This window comes from Quercus suber, unplaced genomic scaffold, assembly GCF_002906115.3.
Source record: "Quercus suber isolate HL8 unplaced genomic scaffold, Cork oak 2.0 scaffold_536, whole genome shotgun sequence".
Classification (NCBI taxonomy): Eukaryota; Viridiplantae; Streptophyta; class Magnoliopsida; order Fagales; family Fagaceae; genus Quercus; species Quercus suber.
The window spans coordinates 484,153-506,817 of NW_027069984.1; the positions used below are offsets into that span (position 1 = coordinate 484,153).

Genomic DNA, 22,665 nt, shown 5'->3' on the forward strand with positions numbered 1-22,665 from the left:
TGCTCCTTGGCAATTTGCAGTTGGCCCTTAGTGTCTAGAAGGCGCCTCATCTGGTCGGCAGCCTGCTTTTAGGCGTCAGCCAAGCCTGCCACCGCGTTATCTCTGGCCTTCGTCGCCTCTTTTAGGGCCTTCCTCGCCTTCTTGAGGTCACCCTCAGTCCTGCTAAAGACCCGCGAGGCATCCAAGCGGTTGTCACGCTCCTGTTCCAAAGCCCTACCCTGTTTATTGGCCTCCTCCTCCAACCTATAAATGGCCTGGACGGCCTGCGAATTGAGACAAACAAACTATAAGTATGGGAACCGAGGGGTAAAGTCTGTAATCTCTCAAGTGGCGAGTGGCTTACCATGCCTAAGTACTTCTTCATGCTGAAGATGACCTCCTGCTTCTTTAGGCCCTCCAATTGAGCCATATTGGTAGGAAGCAGCAAGATCTCTCAAACGCATCAGCCACATATGCGCCTTTACCCCCTCTAAAGTCCCTAAGGGAGGCATCATCCATCAAAGGCTCCCCATGGAGCATGGGGGCAGAGAGCCATGCCTGGGCTTCGGACTGATCAGCCACCTCTCTTCCTTGGCCCTGGTGCCCAGTTTTCTGCTGCTTAAGGGGGTAACGAGCCTCAGCCTCCTCGGGGGGAGAGCGGGTCCTCTCAACTACCATAGGCCCTTTGCCCTTAGGGTCCTTTTTACGCTTGGGATCAGCAAGCTTGGGCTTCGGCGGCAAACTCGGCTAAGGTGAAGGAGGCGGAAGCTTGGACTGGGCAGAAGACGACCTAGTCCGAACGGACAGAGATTTGGACGGAGAAGGAGGAAGCTTGGGTTGGGACTTCCCCGGCTCGTCCCTCTCTGGCTGACCCTCAAGCAGGTCAAGTAGGCTGGTCTAAGGCTGCCTCTTGAAACCTATCTTGGCCTGGGTAGATGTCCTCGCAGAGAAAAGATCCGCTTCGGTTAGATTAAGGTCGCCCAGGTCACTAGAGAGGTCCTCGGACGTGAGGATTTGGTCAAGCACGCCAAATTCGTCCTTGGATGGACCCGAATTAGCAAATTCCTCCTTTCGTCCTAGCTCTTCTCCCTCGGCTTCTGCAACTTGGGTGGAAGTAGAGGGTCCTGTCAACAGAGTACCTTCAGGAAACAAAAACCCTTACTCCACTACGGTTATCTCACGAAGCCGTGGATTGCCAGCCTTGATCACGTGCTTTGGAGCTGGAAACGATTCCTGGAGCGGCTTGTACCCGAGGATCTTGTGGGCGGCTCTAACTTGTTATCGACCTCATTCAGAAAGATCTCCACCCTGAGAACGGTTTCCAAGTCCTCCTTGTTGACCAGGTAAACTAACGCTCAAAGGCGTGCGAATCTGCAGAAAGAGAAACAAACTCCTATCATCAATCGAACAAAGCAGATTTACAACAAAGAAAGAACAAAAAAAAAAAAAAAAAAAAAAAAAAGAAGCTAAACCCTCTCTTACTCTGAATACCCCACCTGGTGTCCTCTCCTCCATCGGACAGTGAAGGCCATCGTGCCACTCCCCAGACACGATGAGAAAGTCCTTGTTCAGACCCTTGCTGAACTCAGGAAGACACTGGATAAGCTGGACCTTGTCGTCCCGCGTCTTCATGTAATAAGACTTACCCTTTAGCTGTTGAAGGTTGTAGCACCAATTTACATCATGATGGGTCAACCTCAACCCCATCTTCTCATTTAGAGCGTCCACACAGCCTAGGATCCTGAACACGTTGGTGGCGCATTGAGTGAGGGCCAGTCTAAAGTACCTAAGGTAGCCCCTTATTACCGACTCCATTGGGATCCTCATACCACTTTCAAGGAAGGCGATCATGGTAATGACGACCTCCCCCTCCTTCCTCCGGGTGCGCTATTCCCCTTCCGCACAGTACCTCAAGCCCACGTTGCTGGGTATCCTATAATCGGCGATGAATTTCTCCATCGCCTCTTTAGACTCAACTAATTTCTTAAATCTATCCATCCCTAATGACGACTAAAAGGCTCAGGAAAGGGCTAGGGAAAGAAAGAAGTTAAAGAAGGAGTTTCGAGCTGGAGAGAAGAAGACTTACAGAAATAAGAAAAAGCTCCTCAGACAGGAAAAGACATGGGTGTAGTTGGAGATTTGACCAAATGCAGCGAACGTGTGCGAGAGCTCTTGAGTGCCAAGGTGGAAAGGCCAATCGGTCTGAGTGGGTATTTATATCCCCAACTAAAAGTAAACCGTGCGAGTTTTCCCGCCCATGAAGCTGAGAAAAGCCTAGCCGTTGGATTAGCATCACACCGTTGAACATGGGGAGCACAGAGCTGCCAGAATTTAATGAGGGCTCACTCCGCGTACCGAGGTGCCAGAAACGTGCCTTGGGTAGATGAAGGGACTTTGGCGCTGACGGAAGAACAAGATGTGACAGGTCATAACAAGGGCTTGGGGACATCAAAATCCTCCTCCTCGTTCGAGGAGCCAGACAGCAGGATTTCAAGGGGCTATTGTGGGGCTTGATAATCTAACAACCCCGGCCCATCTTATATCCGACCCAAGGCCGATGCCGACGATCAAGGAATGTCCGAGAAGGAACACAGGTAGCCCAAGCTGCTAGGAAACATCGCCGAGACCGTTGGGAGAAAAAGTAATCAACCACTAAGAACAGCCTTCCTAAGCATCCAAAGAGAAAGGCCAAGTGCAACGTGTCAGTCATGGAAGCATGGTGGAGTAGCAAGTTCAGGACGAACTGTCACCTCCGCATTAAATGCCCATAACTAATGTTCTTGCCGCATTAATGAGGAGATGACCCCTGAACAGCGCTGCCTTGGTTGCCATAACCTACAGGAAGGATGGAAAGGCGGCTGATGGGACAAGCACTTAAATAGCAACCTGGTTGATCAACAAATGTAGGGCTAGGACCAGTTTAGGGGGGATATATAATGTAAAGAATCCCTCTAGATGATAGGGAGAAAAAAGAAAGAGAAAGAATACGGTAGCAACCTGTATTCTCCCAGAAACTCTTGTAACCAATCATGAAGGAAGTAATAAGAACCGCAAGCTCTTGAGAGAAGAGTCGAGGAGCACCATTGCGTATTTTAACCCACGTTCATGCCATTCAATCCACATGCAACCAAGCCTGGCCGTTGCATCCCTCACTAGGGCCTAGTTCTTGAACCCCCTCTCTACAAATTCATTGTAATGGGCCAACTGGGCTTGAGTTCACTCTTTCAACAGTAGAAGTGCTCAAATTCGGTCCCTACAGAAGGATAGAAGAGAGAAAGAGCCATTGAAGTGAATAAAAAAGAATTTTTCTTTTACAATCCAACTACATTGTCAAAGATGAGATTATACTGTAATTGAATGTTAAAAATTTTAAGATTTAACATATTTAATGTAAAGGCATTTTTATCATTTTAGGTGCTAAAAATGCTAACAAATTTAAGCATTTTTAGCACTTTTGATAAGAATGCTCTAAGTTTCTTCTTACAGGACCTTTAAGGCTTCTATTTCTAGGAAAATTATTTTTATATCTTTATATATCCAATTATCAAGGAGGATACTCCATAAGAATTTGGCAAAGACCAAGAATTACTCCTTTTTTATTTTTTATTTTTATTTTTTATGAACAGAAGTACTCATTCTTTTAGCATGCTAGTTGTGTCCTTCTTTATCCCTCCGTGAGAATAGAGAATATTCTAAAGTCATCTTTAGTAAATGTTCTTGTAAGAATATTCATGGATAAAATGAACAAACTAATAAAATTCTCATAATAATAGAAATATCTCGTATCATCCTTAGGAGGTCCATAGAACCACTTGCCTCTTTGAAATTACAATAGGTTGAAAAATAAAAGACAGTTTCTACAATTGAATTAAAGTTATGAAATCTAAATTTCATTCCAAAATATCATAGCCTAAAGATGATGTGCACAGCTACTAAAAATATGCATAGATTGATTAAGAATTTAAGCTTATAGTCTAGAATTAATTCAGATAGAAGGTGGTCACCTCCAACGCAATTGCATATAAAGAATGCTTCATGCTAATCCTTGATCACATATATCCCTAACTCATTTAGTTGGGAGACACAAACGTTTCAAATGTATAGAAGTTGTCTCCAAACTTGCAGTGCCACTTCGTGAAATCCCAATCAACGGTAGCTGAATTGGGCAAGGCTCTCGTGGTGGTGGCCCTTAGATTTCTCGCTCTTTGTCAATCGAAGTTTATATATATATATATATATATATTTAATCTAGCATTAAAGAGTGAGATGGTGTTTAACTTTTAACTTATTTTTCACGGGACTCATCGGTTTTTTTGGTGTTGTAATTAATTGCAACAAAATTAAGAAATTAAACTGATTTCTTGACTTTTGCAACAAATAACTCTTTTGGCACAAAAATTTTAAAAACTAGATATTACAAATAATGTAAAATTGAAAATCTAATTGAAATCTAATTGAATTTTCTCTTAGATTTGGCTATATATATATAGATATTATAATATAATATAATACATAATATAGGGTAAATTACAAAGTTAGTTCCTATCTTTTACACCGAATTTCAATTTAACTCCTAACATTTTAATTGTGTCAATTTGGTCCCTAACATTTTTAGTATTATCTCAATTTAGTCCTTGTTATTATCTTTTGGATGGAAAAAGCTGATGTGTCAAACGGAATAATAAAAAATTATTTTCTATGCCACATCAAATGCAATGGATATATATATATATATAAATATTATATTATATCCTAACAATAATATAAAATTAATTTACTAATTAGTAAGAGTAGCCACTTGGCGCAACCATGGCTTCTGAGCTCAACTTTTATTATATAGTATTAGTTATAGGCCTGTGCGTTGCATGATTTTATGAAAAAGCTTATAAAATAAATGTATAAATAATTATATATTTTAATAGATTCAATAAAGATAAAAAAAAAAAAAATTATCAAGTGTAAATAATTATCTCACTAAAATAAGGGGTAAGATTTCTTCCTAAACCTAAATTAAATTGATAGTTCCAAATTGAATTTTAAATTGATAATTATTTTAAGAAAAGTAATTACAATTGATAAATCTAAAATTAATATAATCTTGATAATATTATAAATTAAAATTAAAGTTGATAATTCAAGAATACGCATGTAGAACATCTTGATAATTTGATGTAAAATAAAAATCAAATAAGAAAATTGTTAAAATTAATCTATTAATTCTAACCATATTTAATCATTAATTCTAAGACCCTAACCCTAAGCACATAAATTAGATCAAAGCTAAGAAAATTAGTTTAAACAAAAGGCAACCAATACACAAAATCTAATCAAAGTAATAATAAAAAAAAAAATACAAAAACAGAGAAGGAGCTTTTAGAAACTTGACAATGTTTTCGAATGTTTTGAATTCATTAATTAAAATCACACGAAGACAAAAAACCAATAATAACACTAAAGAAAATAAACAAAATGAAAATAATAATAATAAAAGAAGAAAGAATGCATACCTACATTGTTATGAGATTTAGGCATTCACATATTAAAATAAGCTTCACTCCAAAAAGGATATATAGGGTTATATATATATTGGTAGAGTTCTATTTGAAATATAATTCATTTAAATCTTATTGAAATTAAAAATATCTAATCAATGTGTTTGTTTTTATCCCATAAAAATTGGAATTAAAAAAAGGTCATATGAATAGAATGAAAAAAAAAAAAAAAAAAGTTGAAAAAAAAGAGAAAGAGAATGTGGTTGATAGCTATAAGGAATTTTGATATATATATATATATATATATTATATTAAATGTCAACAACGTAGAAATTATCAAATTAATGGAGATATATACTGCTTCTTGGAATAGATTTATATTAATCACCTCTTGAAGAATTCGGATTGTGCTTATCCCTTAATAATCAAGACTTGTAGCTTGATATTCTGATAAAATAATATTAATTTATTAATATTTAAATTTTGAAAATTTAGATGATAAATATTATCTAAATTAAATTTTTGTATGCTAAATATCATCCCCTAATTTAAGAAATATATCCTAACAAATAAAAAATAATGTTAATTAGATGATAAATATTATCTAAATTAAATTTTTGTACGTTAAATATTATCCCTTAATTTAAGAAATATATCCTAACAAATAAAAAAAAATTGTTAATTTAATTTTATTTAATGATAAGAATGAATTAGAGTCTTGGCAGTATACTATTCCTATTTAGTTCTTTAAAAATCTAAAATTTTAATAAAATTTCTGCAATTTGGTGAAGCCACGTGACGCAATCACGGCGTTTAAGCCCAACTTTTACTATATATGATATGATATGATATATATATATATAATTGTATTTATTTTTGTTAAAATTTATGCTTCAACTATGAGATTCAATTTTCAATATAAAATTAACCATAGTATAATTAGTATTATTTTATCAAATTATGTTTTTAAAGCATCAAATTAATCGTAATTTGGTTAGTATTAAATAAATTTAATTAATTAATATTTACATATAAAAAACCCCCCACATAAATATATCGCGTTAGACTCAAATTATGTTGGGCCAGCCCTACACACAGGGTGGATTCCACCCTTAAGGCTTCATTTGGTTGGGGATAAAAAGATTTAATTTTCCTCACATACGTGTAATTAGGGGTGAGAAAGTGGAAGGATGAAATAGTTCTTTTATTTGGTTATGAAGATAATAAGATTATAGAAAGTCGGATTCATAAATTTACTCTAAAGCCCCTATTACATTAAAAAATTAATAGTTTATTAGAAAAAAAATACCTAATGCTAATGGGGAAAAATAAATATTAGCATTGCAAAAAAAAAAAATAAATAAATAAAGAAAGAAAGAAAGAAAGAAACTAATGCAGGGGAAGATGAGGAGCATAAGGGTAAATTCCCATCTAAGTCCGTCTTTCTCATCCATTCTCTCCTCAGCATGGGGAGAAAACACAACACTCTAAAATGGTGGGTTTGAGGAGAAAATAAATGAGCCCTACCAAAATCACATCCCCCAACCAAATAAGGGCACTATTCAAAATCCTTCCTATTTTCCACTCCAATTTTTCCATCATCCCAACTAAATGCGGCCAAAGTAAGAGAGGTGTTCCATATATATATGTATATATATATTTATCGATTCATCAAATACAAATACCTTCTCAGTTGGAATATTTTATAAGAGCATTGTGGACAAACTTTTAAAAATTTAAGTCAAAAAACTTTTTTTCTGTTTGAATTAATCTATTTTGAAATACATCCTTCAACAAATTCTTTTTTCTTCTTGGAATTTCATTAAATAATTATTTTAATTTATACACAAAACTTCTTTTTAATTTCTACAGTTAGATTTTTCTTTCTAGTCCATCAATTCAAACCCACACACACGTTGACAACCATTGTTCACCGCCTAGGTGTCAATGATCCCCCCATTGTCGCACCCAAATGAGACAACAAGGACATACTCCTTGAGACGTGGTCAAGACCATCGAGGTCCATAGCAAAGAACCTTGGCGGCTCTTAGTACATCAAAAAAAAAAAAAAAAAAAAAAAAAAAAAAAAAAAAAAAAAAAAAAAAAAAAAAAAGAAAGAAAGAAAGAAAGAAACTAATGCAGGGGAAGATGAGGAGCATAAGGGTAAATTCCCATCTAAGTCCGTCTTTCTCATCCATTCTCTCCTCAGCGTGGGGAGAAAACAAAACACTCTAAAATGGTGGGTTTGAGGAGAAAATAAATGAGCCCTACCAAAATCACATCCCCCAACCAAAAAAGGGCTCTATTCAAAATCCTTCCTATTTTCCACTCCAATTTTTCCATCATCCCAACTAAATGGGGCCAAAGTAAGAGAGGTGTTCCATATATATATATATATATATATATATTTATCGATTCATCAAATACAAATACCTTCTCAGTTGGAATATTTTATAAGAGCATTGTGGACAAACTTTTAAAAATTTAAGTCAAAAAACTTTTTTTCGGTTTGAATTAATCTATTTTGAAATACATCCTTCAACAAATTCTTTTTTCTTCTTGGAATTTCATTAAATAATTATTTTAATTTATACACAAAACTTCTTTTTAATTTCTACAGTTAGATTTTTCTTTCTAGTCCATCAATTCAAACCCACACACACGTTGACAACCATTGTTCACCGCCTAGGTGTCAATGATCCCCCCATTGTCGCACCCAAATGAGACAACAAGGACATACACCTTGAGACGTGGTCAAGACCATCAAGGTCCATAGCAAAGACCCTTGGCGGCTCTTAGTACATCAACATTAGGCGCCCTGTAGGCACATGTCACGCCAGCGCTATGTGTGTGCGTTTATAGTTCATGTTGTCAATTGCTTGAAAATGTTACGGGTCTATACAAACCTCAAAGGAAAGAAGTATCCATTTGTCCATAATTTGAGTAGGATATTTTTTCCCACTTCGAAAAAGAATATTCTAATAAAAAGTTGGGTATAGACTTAGAACATTCATATCAGCTCGTTTGGATTTTAGTCAAATTTGATCTAAAAAGTTATTTTAACTAATTCAATTGTCAAGAATGTGCATAAGAAAAGATAAAAGATGACAACCACCCACATTTACTTAAGAAAATATATAAGATGACAATCTGTTATGAACTTGAATGCAACCTTCATGTTCACTTCAACTTTAGCTTACATGTTTTGTTTTGTTTTTTTGTTTTTTGAATTTATGAAAATATTTTGAGTTATTTTTACCCCCACACTAGAAATTTCTATGTTCTTTGTTCAGATTCCGTTTGTTTTGCTTCTATTTTATTTATGCTTTTAATGTTTTTAGCTTAGATTCCTTGCTTTTCTTTCCTATATGCAGAGATTCATGAGCAATCTACAACGCCCCCTCTCTCCGCTAATAACAGTGACTATTGTAGTGGTGGAGGCATTGGTGGTGTTTATCGGTCATTGGTCATGAACTTGGGTTATTTTAAGTTGGAACAATTTGTAGCATTGAAGTAGTCAATAAGAAGAAACAAGAGTTGGGCAGAAAAATAAAGACTTAAAATAAATTAAATAAAAAAATAACGCTGAAGTAAAAATTGTAAAGCCTTCAAAGTTGATGTGTCTTAATTTGAAAAAGTCAATAAAAAGTCAAACATCTTCAATTTTATATATACTAACTTAAGAAGTGCAGTTGTATGATTATGTACTAGTTGAGAATTGAAAATACATGTGCTTTAAAGTAATAATTATTGAAATTTGCATTCTAATGAAAAGAAGAAAATGAATATTGGTAATGAATAGTGCACCATTGTTGTTTTTGTTTGATGGAGTTTTTTTCCCCCCCCCTGATTTATCAATATATATATGAAGTTGGATCCATTTTTTTGTTAGTATGAACAAAGTCGTGAAGAAACACAATCATTAGTGTAAGCAAAAGCCAAGGCCCCCTGGCCATAGTGTAACTCTATCACAGTGTTTCATCCAGAAGCAACTTCTAATCGATTTAAAGCTCATAAAATAACCCCCCGAAAAACAAGTTAACGCTTAATTTAAAGAGAATGCAATTTCATTAAATCCCAATTTTTATTTTTGCTAAGTTGAAGGTCTAAAATTCCTCATTTGAGAAGTTTATCGTGTCAACAACCTTTGCTATTGTGGTGTTTCATATTTGTACCATGCTATCATTTAAGCATCTTTGAGCGTTTAATTTCTTTAAAAAGAGAACGAATATATATATATATATATATAGAGAGAGAGAGAGAGAGAGAGAGAGAGAGAGAGAGAGAGAGAGAGAGAGAGTATGTGTATATGGAAACATACAAAAAATGAAGCAAATCAACCATAGTTTAGAATACTTTTTTTTTTTAAGTTTCAGTTAGCTCAACTGGTAGAGTCTCTGATGGTTGTATAAGAGATCTGAGGTTCAATCCCCACCTACACCAAAAACTGATTGATGTCTTAGTCTGACGATAAAAGCTATCATAAGGAGCGAACGCCATAAATTGAAACTCTCTAAAAAAAAAGTTTAAAATACTTTACTCATCTATTTCATATGTAATTCATTCTTCACTCATACATTTTATATGTTTATGCAAATTTCAAAGAGTGTATGGTTACCAACACAAACTTTATAGCAACAAGGGTCACAAAAGCAACAAATTGTGCTTTCAACAAAAGTTAAGAACGCCATCCATATGATCATAAAATCTTCACACAAATGTTTGTAGCCTTCCATTAACACTTGCTCTTAAAATTCTTCAGATAGCAAGTGTTAGTCGTCTTTAGTTGTAGAATGAAAGGTTATATAATTTTTGATAGAAAATATGGAATGGCAGCCCTAATTGAAAATAATTGTGTTCATAAATAGGTGAAAAAATAATTTTGATATGGAAACTCTTGGGAACACACTAAAGAGCTCATTTATTGAATTTTCGTTTTTCCACCCTTATTGAATAGTTTAATGAACATTTCCTCTCTCCACATAAATTGTCATTTCTTAATCCATTAACATTATCGTTTCATATATGATAAGAAAGAAACGGGAGGTTTGTCTCTTTTATGGTTTTATTAATTTATTTGTTCTTTTTTATTTTTATTATTATTTTTTATTTTTTTATGATAGCAGATGCACGGTCTAAATTTGATTTAGAAACCAAAGTATTTTTTTCTTTATATAACTTATGTGCCTTGGCTATAAAAATAAAATAAAATAAAAAAACAAAAACAAAACTAATGTGACTTGACAATAAAGGTATTCATATTCTATTTGCAAGAATAGAGAGGATGAGATTAATTAGAGTCATAAAAGGAAGATAAATGGATAGAGGAAGAGTGATATTAAAGTAGATAGTAGTAGGGAGATGAAAAGGTAAAAGAGATGGAGAAAGGTCGGAAAAATTGTAACAATAATTGTTGGGAAATGAATAATAGGAAGATAATTTAAAAGATATGATATTTTGATTGTTAAATAATAGAGTTTTTAATTCACCTTAAATGAGTAAATGTTGAAAAAATTATAAGAAAAATTGTAAAGAAAAAGAATAATGACATGATCACTGATATATATGCTCAACTGGAGTGTAGTCACAATAAATTTTATACTTAGCTTTTTAATGACAAAGATGATATGACTAAATTTAAATGTTGAATAAAAAAGATGAGAAGAAAAAGAGAAAAAAAAAATACATAGCAATAAACACCAAATTAATCAAGTCATCTTATGTAATAAAATACCATTATATTCTGATATACTATTTTTTATAATGCAGTACAATAACATTTAACAATCAAATGTGATTTAAAAATCCAAGTATTTTTTTTTATAACTTATGTGCCTTGATTATAAAAACAAAAAACAAAAACAAAAACAAAAACAAAAGTAATGTGCCCTTACAAAAAGGTATAAAATTCTATTTGCAAGAATAAAGGGGAATTGTTGATTGTTCAATCTATTAGTAAATATTAATCTCGCAAGAGCTTTGATTACATATACATGCTTACTAATTCCTATACAGGTGATGCCCAACATATGATTTATTTATACTCAAAAGATTCAATTGATTAACTGAGACTTTGTGTGGCATACTTTGAGTGAGAACAGGGATGTATATTGTATAATCAAGTGGAAATTTGATAATGGGGTGTTTCATGTTTGTACCATGCTATTGTGTAAGTATCTTTAAGCTTTAAATTATATATATATATATATATAAAGAGAGAGAGAGAGAGAGAGAGAGAGAAGATGAAGCAAATCAACCAAAAGTTAAATACTTTATATGTTATTCTTACTTTACTCACATATTTCATTCGTTACTTTACTCATACATTTTATATGTTTTGCAAATTTCAATTTGGGTGTAGATGAGAGTGAGGCCCGCCACAAGAGTTGCAGCAACATGGGTCACGATAGCAACATATTGGTTGCCCTTGTGTGCTTCCGATAAAAACTAAGAATGCCATCAATACGACTATAAAAATCTTCACAACAAATTGTTTGTAGCCTTCCATTCACACTTATTCTTGAAGTGTTAGTCTTCTTCAGTTGTAGAATGAATATATGGAACTGGCTTCACTAATTGAAAATACTTGTGTTCATAAATAGGTGAAAAAATAATTTTGATATGGAAACTCTTGGGAACGCACTAAAGAGCTCATTTATTGAATTTTCGTTTTTACACCCTTATTGAAGAGTTAATGAGCTCTCTCTCTCTCTCTCTCTCTCTCCATATTAATTTTCATCTCTTAATCCCTTAACGCTCGCCATTTCTTATATGATAAGAAAGAATTGAGAGGCTGTCTTTTTAGGATTTTTTTTATTATTTATTTGTTATTTTTCTGAGGATAGCAAATGCCTAGTCTAAAAGTGATTTAGAATCCTAAGTATTTTTTATTTTTATTACTTATGTGCCTTGATTAAAAAAAAAAAATCAAAAATAAAACTAATGTGCCATATCAATAAAGGTATTAGAATTCTATTTCCACGAATAGATATGAATTGTTGATTATTAAATCTATTAGTAAATATTAATCTCACGAGAGCTTTGATTATATATACATACAAGTTCCTATACAAATGATGCCCATTATGCTCAAAATATTCAATTGATTGGCTGAGACCTTTTTGTGGCATACTTTGATTGAATCAGGATGTATATATTTTAATTATGTGGAAGTTTGATACTAATGAACTTTATATTTTGTTTTGTGGACATCTTTGCCCTATTATTTTCTTGATTTGTTTTCCTTATAATCCTTCACTCATTAATCTTTATTAATCTCACTATTATATTGAGATTTTCAGATAAAGGAACCTACTGGTAAGCTAATTCAAGGTTTTCATGATTGCAAATTTGAGTTTAAGGCTACGTTTGGTTCAATGTAAAATATTTTTCGGAAAATATTTATTTTCCGGAAATGTTATTTTCGGGAAAGGAAAATATTTACAAGTGTTTGGCAGTATTATTCAAATTTTCCTAGGAAATGTTTTCATGTGTTTGGTTGCATTTGAAAATGCTATTTTCCTACTACTTTCTCACATTTTTTCACCCATTTTCTCAGTTACCAACCAAATTTTATAATAGAAAATTTCAACATATAAACTTAAAAAAGCAAAAATCACAATAACACCATTCGATCAAATCCACCATTCGGCCAAACTGAGAGAGCAAGGAAGAGAGATCGGTGGTGATGCAATCTCGGTGGGGTGCGATCGGTCTAGGGTGCTGTGATCTTCGGTGGATCGATCTTCGGTGGTCATCTGGGCTCTAGGTTCGCCGGCGAAGTCGAAGATCAGTTCGTGGCATGAAGGCGAAGTCGAAGGCTTGTGGGTTCGTCGGTTCGTGGCTCCAGCGAAGTCGAAGGCTTGTGGGCACCGGCGATGGGCTGTGGTGGTGGGTCGGAGCTTGGTTTGGTTCGTTCTCTCTCTCTCTCTCTCTCTCTCTCTGCGCGTATGAGGCTCTTTTCCGGAAATGATTTGAAGGGAAAATAGAATTGTAAAGTCATTTCCGGGTCAAAGGAGTAAATTTCGGTCAACTAAAGCATATTTTCCTTGGCTTCCAAACAGTGGGGTCAGATGGTAAATGATTTCCTGAAATCATTTACCACCAAAACAAATGGAGCCTAAAGCTCTAAGGAAAGGACTTTACCAATTTTGTTTTGTTAAGTTGTGAATTTCCATAGGTGTTTTAATGGCATTATTCTGTGCCAAATTTATTGTAATTTCATGCTTTTATTTTCTTGTATTTTGTGGAGTTTTAGTGTATGGTTTCAGAGTTAGAGAAGACATGCTAAATCAATGGAACTCATATAGTGGATTGTGACTACAACAGCCTCAAGTTTTTATGTGATGAGCACTTGAGGAAGTTCAAAACTCAATCAGAGTTGGAGTACTCGTGAGTGCCTCTGGACAGTTCATATTTTTAGAATAAGTTGGGATTCTTTTTCCTCTATAAATACCCGCATTCTCCACAAAATTGTTGGCAGAGATTAAGGGTTTTATAAATAAAAAACACCCACCTTGAGAGAGTACCACCATTCCCTTAAGAGAAAAATCTTTACAGCCTCATCTCCTTCCCTCTCCCAATTTACAATTACATATCCATGAGAGGAGATTGTAACCTTCTCCACATAGATTTTTGCTTGTTTCTTGGAAATTTGGGAAGCATTGGAGCTTGACCACATTTTCAACCGGTGAGGCTTAGTGGTGCAACTAGGCAGTGTTACAGGATCTGAAATCTACTTGAAGACAAGTTTCCGAGAAGTCCATTGGTAATTAGAGCATTAAGGGCTCAAGTACATTGAGTAGCTTGGGCTTGGGGGGTTTTTGTGTATTCATGTAATCCAACTTATTTGCTAGTTGATCATTTCTAACTTCAAGGTACAAAGAGAGATTTTTACACCCTGTTCTCTAGTATTGGGTGTTATCTTTGGTTTGCTCTCTCTTTACCTATTGCCCTTTGCATTATGGCATTGCTCAATTATGTTTATCCATGCAAATTGATAGTAGCATGCTTGGTTAATTGGTTAATCACATAAATTTCACATTAATTGTAATAAGCTTAGAATTGATTAGGCTGTAATTAAAAGTTGGGGGTCTAAATCAGCACCTAGTAATTAGGCGTGCAAGCTTTCATGTTTTGCTAACCAGTCTCCCTACCATGGAATTATTGACATTGGTGTACTTGATCCCTTTACATACTTGATCACCGTGCAAAAGATGGTGATGAAAAACCATTATGCAAATTGATAGTAGCATGCTTGGTTAATTGGTTAATCACATAAATTTCACATTAATTGTAATAAGCTTAGAATTGATTAGGCTGTAATTAAAAGTTGGGGGTCTAAATCAGCACCTAGTAATTAGGCGTGCAAGCTTTCATGTTTTGCTAACCAGTCTCCCTACCATGGAATTATTGACATTGGTGTACTTGATCCCTTTACATACTTGATCACCGTGCAAAAGATGGTGATGAAAAACCATTCACCCACTAACTATAAATAATCAAATCACGACTCCAATCCATATAAACAAAAATGTCTACAGGCTTGCAGTAAAGGGAATTTTATCAGGTAGACTCCATTTGGATGATAAATTTTTTATTTTTTATTTTGAAACCAAACATAAAATAATTTGAATATGATGGTTGGATAACGTTTATTGTTCACACTTAAAATAGCAACCTTCGGCCATAAACATAAATTGTTAACATAACTACATAAGTATGATGCCGCGATCAAATCAACAAATACCAAAAAAAGGAAAAGAAAAAAGGAAAAAAGAAAAATCATTAGTGAACAGATATTGATTTTCCTCCCATGCTTTTAGAATTCCTAATCTACAGATTCTACACAAATATTGTTACCATGGAGAGGAATATGAAAATTTCTTAGAAAATTTTTTATTCAATGTACATACTTTATGGATAGAATTAATTAATTGATCTTTTAATTATACTAGCTTGTAACCTATGCATACGCACAGACATAATAAAATTTACATAAATATAGTATTGTGAAGAAGTATAATAAATTTAAAATTTTAATTATATTTTTTCCAAGATAGATACAAAAAATTTCAATCCTCAAGGATAAAGAAATTGTAAAACATAATCTAGTCTCAGATGTTGACATATATATATATTTTTTTAAATTTAATCCCACGTGTTACAATGGAAAAAAATATTAACTCCATGGATCTTTAACATCATAAATTTGTTTACAAATCATGTTGTAGATATATGGCTCTTATATTTCCAAATATGTATCTTGGAACAAAGGCATTGTGATGCAAATATCACCTATGATGGAAAAAATTAGTAATGAATGAAATTATTTTGGCCCATTGAAGCTGTGGGGCCAGGAAAGCGAGCCAGGCCCAAATGGCCCAGTCCGAGGAGGGATGATTGCCCAAGGCCAATTTGGGGAGCAAACCCTTCTTTTGATTCGCGCCGAGGATCCCCTCGTCCTCGGCATACTAAGGATAACTATAGGGGAGGGGGGACAGAGCCAGAGCCAGTTGTCACCTCAGCACTTAATACGTTCACCTAACCCTTCTGGCCGCATTAATGGGGATGCAACCCCCGGGCAAGGCTACATCGATCAAAGTGAACTACTTGAGCACAGATACGACCTCTGATGGGACAGGCGGCCAGAGGAGAGGCCAATGAACGATCAACAGGAAGAAGAAGAGAGTAGTATATAAGAGAGACAAGCAAAATGTTAGGGAGAGGAGGGAGGAAAAAAGCCTCCTCGGCCATGGGCCGAAGAGCATCTCCTAGTTGTAAATTGTTCCAAGTGTTTCTTCAATAAAAGGAAAAGATGTTCAGGCTTCTAAGGGGCCGGTCAGCGCCTAAACCTTCAACCCACTCTCTACAAATTTATTGTTCTGGGTTCGTTAGGCCTATAACCAATCTCTTTGGGCTTGGGCTATAGAAATCGACCCTACAATCGGCGCCGTCTGTGGGAAAGATTAGTGCGCCGGCCGGCACAGCAGGCAACAGTTCCAAGTAATCATTCTAGGAAAGATTGATGGTGGTAAAAAAAAAAAAAAAATTCGAGACAGATGATTCAATAGCAAAGAAAGAGAACTCGATATTATTTCATAAAAAAGAAAAATTACAGATTACAATCAGAGGCTCAGGCAGGCGTGTTTCACAACTATTCCTACCGGCTAGTTCTACAATCAGAGGCCCAGGTGGACCCTACAATTCCCTAAAACTAGCTAGAGGGAAGTGTCAACCCGTGCTTTTATTGGCATCAAGAGAATGGGAGAACTTGACACTAAAAGCAGGGAAGGGGGAGGGCCAGCTTGTTTCAAGGCTACCAATAACTCCTTTCTAGGAGCGGCGGAGCTTGAACAAAGCGAGGAGCAGATGCAGGGGCACCGGGACGCCTTCCCCCGTGATGTTCCCTTGATTCTCTCCACTCCTCACGAGCATTGGCTGTCGGAGACGGCAACACTCGGGCACCGGCCATGACGCGAATTCACACATCTCCTCCGTCGGGGGTGTGCTCCGAGGAGAGACATTAGGTACTCCAACGACATCCCTCCGAGCCACCATGCATGGCACCATCGGGGTTACGCCTAAACTCTGCCGCACCGGAAGCCCAGTGGGGGATGTGGCCATAATGGCTCTTGGCACGGATGCCCTCACACCCGCCCAAAGCCGCCCCATCTCTACTGAATCCAGTCGCAATTCCGGCGAGGTTATCAAAGGAGCTGAAGGGCTGTGTTCTTTCTGTTTGTGTGGGGAGGTTCATGGTGTGTGAAGAAACCTTTCCCCCCGAAGAGCCTTATATAGGGGATAAATATTGGTGAGAATTAATTCACGCAGAATTCGGAAAGAGAGCTGTCAACAGTGCTAGTTATGAGGCCACCAAATTTCAAGGGGACCGTAGACCGTTGGATCCGTGTTAATTCACGAGAACATTAATGAGGGCGCGTCTCGCGCACCGAAAAGTCAAGCGCGGAACACGAACGGCCAAGGGATGCTTCGTAAGTGAGGGAAATAGGGGCTCGAGCTGGAGGCGAGATCAGCGCCACATGTAAGACCAAAATCCGGCTCAAGGAAGAATCATCTCCAGTAGAGCGATCCGAAGACAAACCCCTACTTACAGAAATGAAAGCGTTAGACAGAACCAAGGCACTGCATGGTCCTCAGACTCAGGCCTATGGGGAAACTACTCGCTCCTCTATACCTGGGTACTAGACAGAACCAAGGTATTGCATGGTCCTCGGACTCAAACCTATGGGGAAACTAGATACTTACAGAGAAATGAAAGCGTTAGACAGAACCAAGGCACTGCATGGTCCTCGGACTCAGGCCTATGGGGAAACTACTCGCTCCTCTATACCTGGGTACTAGACAGAACCAAGGTATTGATTTTGTTTTCTCTATTTTTTTGTTTTTCACAGGTTTGGAATTTCGGTTGAATTCCCAACATGTTCAAGTATATGATGATATTTGAAAGTTGATAATTTTGTATCCAATAGAGTTAAGAATTATATTTAGTATATTTATGTTACAACTCGGCCCCCCCATGTATTTATTCCTGGCTACGCCCCTGTTTCGATCCATGTTGTCTTAGACGAACATGGTATGCAGCAACAAGCCCGGCTGGCGACTGGTTCTTCATCGGAAAGCTTCAAGGTTTCAGGTCTTGAGGGCGGGAAACAAAGCTTAGAGAAGAGTGTTACTTGGGGAAGAGATAAGGCCACATGTGTGGATGGACAGCTTGATGGTGTCATACGGGTCTTCAGTGGATCTCCAGAGCAGGTAATGAGTGTTGATGCCGAGCAGGTGACGAGTGGCTTGGGTTCTTGTGAGAAGTCACGTGCTTCTCTAAGTTCGGTTACTTCAGTTGAGCATCGAGGCTCTTGCTCTCACGGGCCAAAAGGCCTTATCTCACGAGGACCAAATGGCCCTTCCTCTCAAAGCCCAAAAGGCTTTATTGCTCAAAGAAGCCCAAGTAATGAGAATGACAGCCCTTTGAAGAAATGTGCATCCAGTGCTGTCCAAGTTGGAGTGATTTTTCAGGCTAAAACTAATGAAAAAGGAAAACAGATCTTGGGCAAAGGCAATCTGAAAAAAGTCGCCCAGGCAAAAGGAAAAGCTAGTGATGATCAAACTCTCGCCCAGTTGATGGAGATAGGAACAAAGCGCTTGAGAGGGAAAGAAGCTTCAGAGGAAGAGAACAATCGGGCTCATAAGCGCTTCTGTAAAACAATCAATTCGGGTCTAGTTGTTTCTGTCTTAGAGCCAGTTTAATTGGTTTCACTTTTGGTGCCTATTTGGGTTTCTTGGGCTTTTCTTGTTTCTGTTAGATTTGTCCTCTTGAAATGGGTGAGCAACGTGGTAGTTCATAAGCTAGCTGGTGTGTGTAAGTTTTCTCTTTTGGTTTGGGGGGATCCTTGTTTGGTTGCGCTGGCAGGTTAGTAGCTAGCGATCCCTCTTCTTTCTTTTGTCCTTCCTGTTATTCATCTTTTTCTTGTGACAATGAATCTTTATTCCCCATAAAAAATAATAATAATTTAGCTCATAATTTATAGTGGTAAAATGTGATTTCTCTTTATATAAATCAATTCACGACGTCGGCAAGTCAATTTCTAAGCTTTCATATTCTAAAAATTGCAGTTAACTACTTTAGCATAATTAGATAACTAGCATTAATTTTTCTCAAAAAAAAAGATAACTAACATTAACTGTTCTAAAAAATTATATTTTGACACGACAAAAAATTAATTTATCTATTATATATAGCATTTAACAATACCACGTCTCTTACTTTAATTTTCAACCACAAAATGAGAGACCTGACATGAAAGGGGAGAGAGAAAGAAATTGGCGTGATGTTTTAGCATTTAGCACACACGATACAAGCGATCTTTTCAAATAGAAAGCACAAACTTGCACAACAGGCAGCTCAAGTTCACTTTACCATTCTCTTCAGTCTGATCATTCACATGCATGGCAATAAAACATTTCTTGTCTAAACTCTGAAAATTCCAACAACAAAGTTTTTTGCTGAGAGTAATGGACCTCTTCCGCAACGCCAAAGCGGTCCGCCTCCGTAGCCACCATGACAAGTACCTTGTAGCCGAGGAAGACCAAGTGTACGTGACCCAAGAGCGAAACGGATCCTCCACCTCCAGCAAGAAAGCCTGGTGGACCGTCGAGTTTGTCAAAGGCACACAGTCCATAATCCGACTCAAGAGCTGTTACAACAAGTACCTCACTGCCTCGAACCACCCCTTCTTGTTTGGCTCGACGGGTCACAAGGTGGTGCAATCTCTGCCTCTGAGGCTCGACTCCTCGCACGAGTGGGAACCCATCAACGAAGGGTCCCGGGTCAAGCTCAAGACCCGGTTCGGCAAGTTCTTGAGAGCCAATGGTGGTGTGCCACCTTGGAGAAACTCTATCACCCATGACATTCCTTTCAGGGACTCTTCTCAGAATTATATTCTCTGGGATGTTGATATTGTCGAAATTCAAGCTCAGTCTCCGAGTCAAAACTCACACCCACCATCACATCAGAATTCTCTGGAGGTTCTGAGTTGTTTGTTTGGTTGTTTGTTTGTTTTTTGTTTTATTTTTTTTAATTTATAAAAATTGAATATTTTGGTTTAGTTGTAAAAGTTTTTTTTTTCTTTGGTGTGTGTGTGTGTGTGTGTTTTGGTTTGCAGTCTAGTGGTTCGAATGATGTGAGTGCAGCATCACCAAGGTCAGAGGGGAGGACTATATTCTATCATGTGGCTGAAGATAATGGTGAAGTGGATGATGAAGCTGTGGAGGAGTATTTTACTTACAAGGGTAATGTGGTTGAAGAAATGACTCAGAAATTGGAGAGAGAGACGGGTTTGGAGGGTATTATAGTGTGTACTCGGAATCCCTTCAATGGAAACCTTCATCCCCTTCGATTGCAGCTTCCTCCAAACAATTCAACTATGCATGTTGTTTTGGTTCAATCTTCATCCAAAGGTGAGTTTTAACCTTCAGTTGGTTTGGTCTTTTGTTACGTACATGAATTTTGGGCTATGGGTCCATTATACATCATGTAGAAGTGGGATAATGTTTGGAGTTTGTTATTTTAATATCTGGGTGTTATAGAAGTTTGATATTTTAACATCTATGTTTATTAGAGTCCTTGGCAGTAAGAGTGTTTGTAATTCTTGGTAGTAGGACTCCAATAGTTAAAGTTAGTTTAGTTATGTCCTAGTTTTTAGGAGAAGATTATGTAAAGTGAGTCCATGACTAGAAATTATTAGCACCTTACTAGGTATTTTATTCGGGAGTAATTAGTTCCTAGTTTTTAGATTGTAAATGTTGTTGAGGTCCTTATTTTTCGATTGTTAAGTTGTAGAAACTAGTAACTGGTATAAAACCAGCTAAGTATTATTAAATAAAGATATCAGATAAGTTTAATCAAATTGGATCCTAATTGGTTCCCAGAGGTTAGGATTTCCTGGGTCAAATCCGAACTTTATCCATTGTTTATTTTTAGTTCATTAGATGTAACCAAAATTCTATCTTCTTTTCTCTAAGTAATTCTATTTTCCCTCCCAAAAACTGTGTATATATCATCTTTCCTGAATTCTTAATCAATTTTGTGATAACTGGTGTATCAATCTGATAAATAATTAGCATTTTAACCTGGTAAAAATGATTTTTTCGGAAATACACGGAACACACGATCAGTTTGTAGTAAACACAGAATTCTAAGAGATTAGATTCTGATCTGATTCCCTATGCTTTATTATCAGTCAAATGGCACATAAAGTGATTTATTTTAAAAAAAGGGGTTGAGCATAAAGTGCACAACCATGCTTTGTGAAGCTCACTGTATGGTAGTCAAAGCCTTTATTGTAAATTAAACATTGAATTCGAAAGGTACCTGTTTGCTTGGAGGGAACATTTTTAAGTCTCCAATTTCCCTCGACATTACAGTATTTGGTCATCAGTTGCATACTAGGAAAGCACATATTTGGGCTGTATAGTGTATTGTCAAGTGGTGCATAAGGCTTTTGAAGGATACTGGGAAACTATGGATGCAGATTATCATTATAAAAGAAACGTACAAAGATTTACCAAGGTGGCAAGGATTTAAATATGCTAACTGTTAGTTACTTAGCTTCAGTAATTTGACTCTTTAGCAAGATTGCTTTCTATGTCAAAATAATTATCACTTTGTGATGTACTCTTGTAGCTTTTGAATCTTGATAGGTACCAATTTTGTTTCTGTTTTTGTTTTTGTTGTTGATACTTCTCTCTGTTTTACACTAGGATTTTTTTTTTTTTTTTTTTTTTTATGGGACACGAGGAGGAGTTGAATAGATATAGAAAGGATAACTATACAATGAAGGCTAGCAAAAGAAAGACTAGAAAGTAACAATTAGGTATGAAAGACATGGTTGGTTTTAAAGTTCTATCCCATTCCTTTAGAATACCTGCAATTACCAACATATTTGTAAGATCAAAAGTTTGTTTGGAGGGACAATATTGCTAAGTATGTGAAGATATACTATTGGTCAGTTTGGTGGATTTCCAATGTGTTTCATCAAATGATATAAATGTCATTGAAAATGTAATTTCATAAGAGTTCATTCCTACTAGTGTGATCCTCTTGATTGCATCAGAATATTAAGTGTTGCATCTCTTTTGCGTTCATAATATCACTGAGATAACTATGACTTAACTTGTATCATCATATTCTTTCATCTTCACCATCAGCTTTAAGGGCTATAGTGAACAATTTGTATTCTTATTTCTTATTTTTGATTGCCCATCTCCATTTCATAACATCTTTTTGTCTTTGCTTTTGGTGCATCAGTGGCAATGGACTTCGCAAATTAAGTATCAAGAGAAGCATCATGAGGCACATTACAATTTTTTTCATATGAATGAACAATTATTCTGTAAAATTATGATTCAGGCCAGTTTGTATGCCGCCTCAAAGCATTTGGGATCTTACTCTTTTTTTTTTTTGAGAGGGTGGATCTTACTCTGTTGTGTGGTTTTTCTTTATTTTTAGCTGGAATACTCTGTTCTGTCGTGTTAATAAATTAGACAGTTGAACGGAGAAAGCTCAAAGCACATGCTTCTATTTGATATGATGGGCAGTCATAACAATACTAGTGACCCATCAATAAAGTTCCTGTTTGGTTCTTCTTGGAAGCTAATTCTGATGTTACTCTTCTGT

At 36.2% G+C, this 22,665-nt stretch overlaps 1 protein-coding gene across 1 annotated transcript; it reads left to right on the plus strand.

Annotated features, from left to right (window-relative positions):
- Positions 1-18,035: 18,035 nt before the first annotated feature.
- On the plus strand, positions 18,036-22,645 carry LOC111995812 (uncharacterized). Its single transcript, XM_024027751.2, has 3 exons — positions 18,036-20,015; positions 20,153-20,447; positions 22,297-22,645. Exons 1-3 carry the CDS (start codon positions 19,503-19,505, stop codon positions 22,317-22,319), a joined length of 831 nt encoding a protein of 276 aa, XP_023883519.2. The 5' UTR covers positions 18,036-19,502; the 3' UTR covers positions 22,320-22,645.
- The last annotated feature ends 20 nt before the right edge of the window (positions 22,646-22,665 follow it).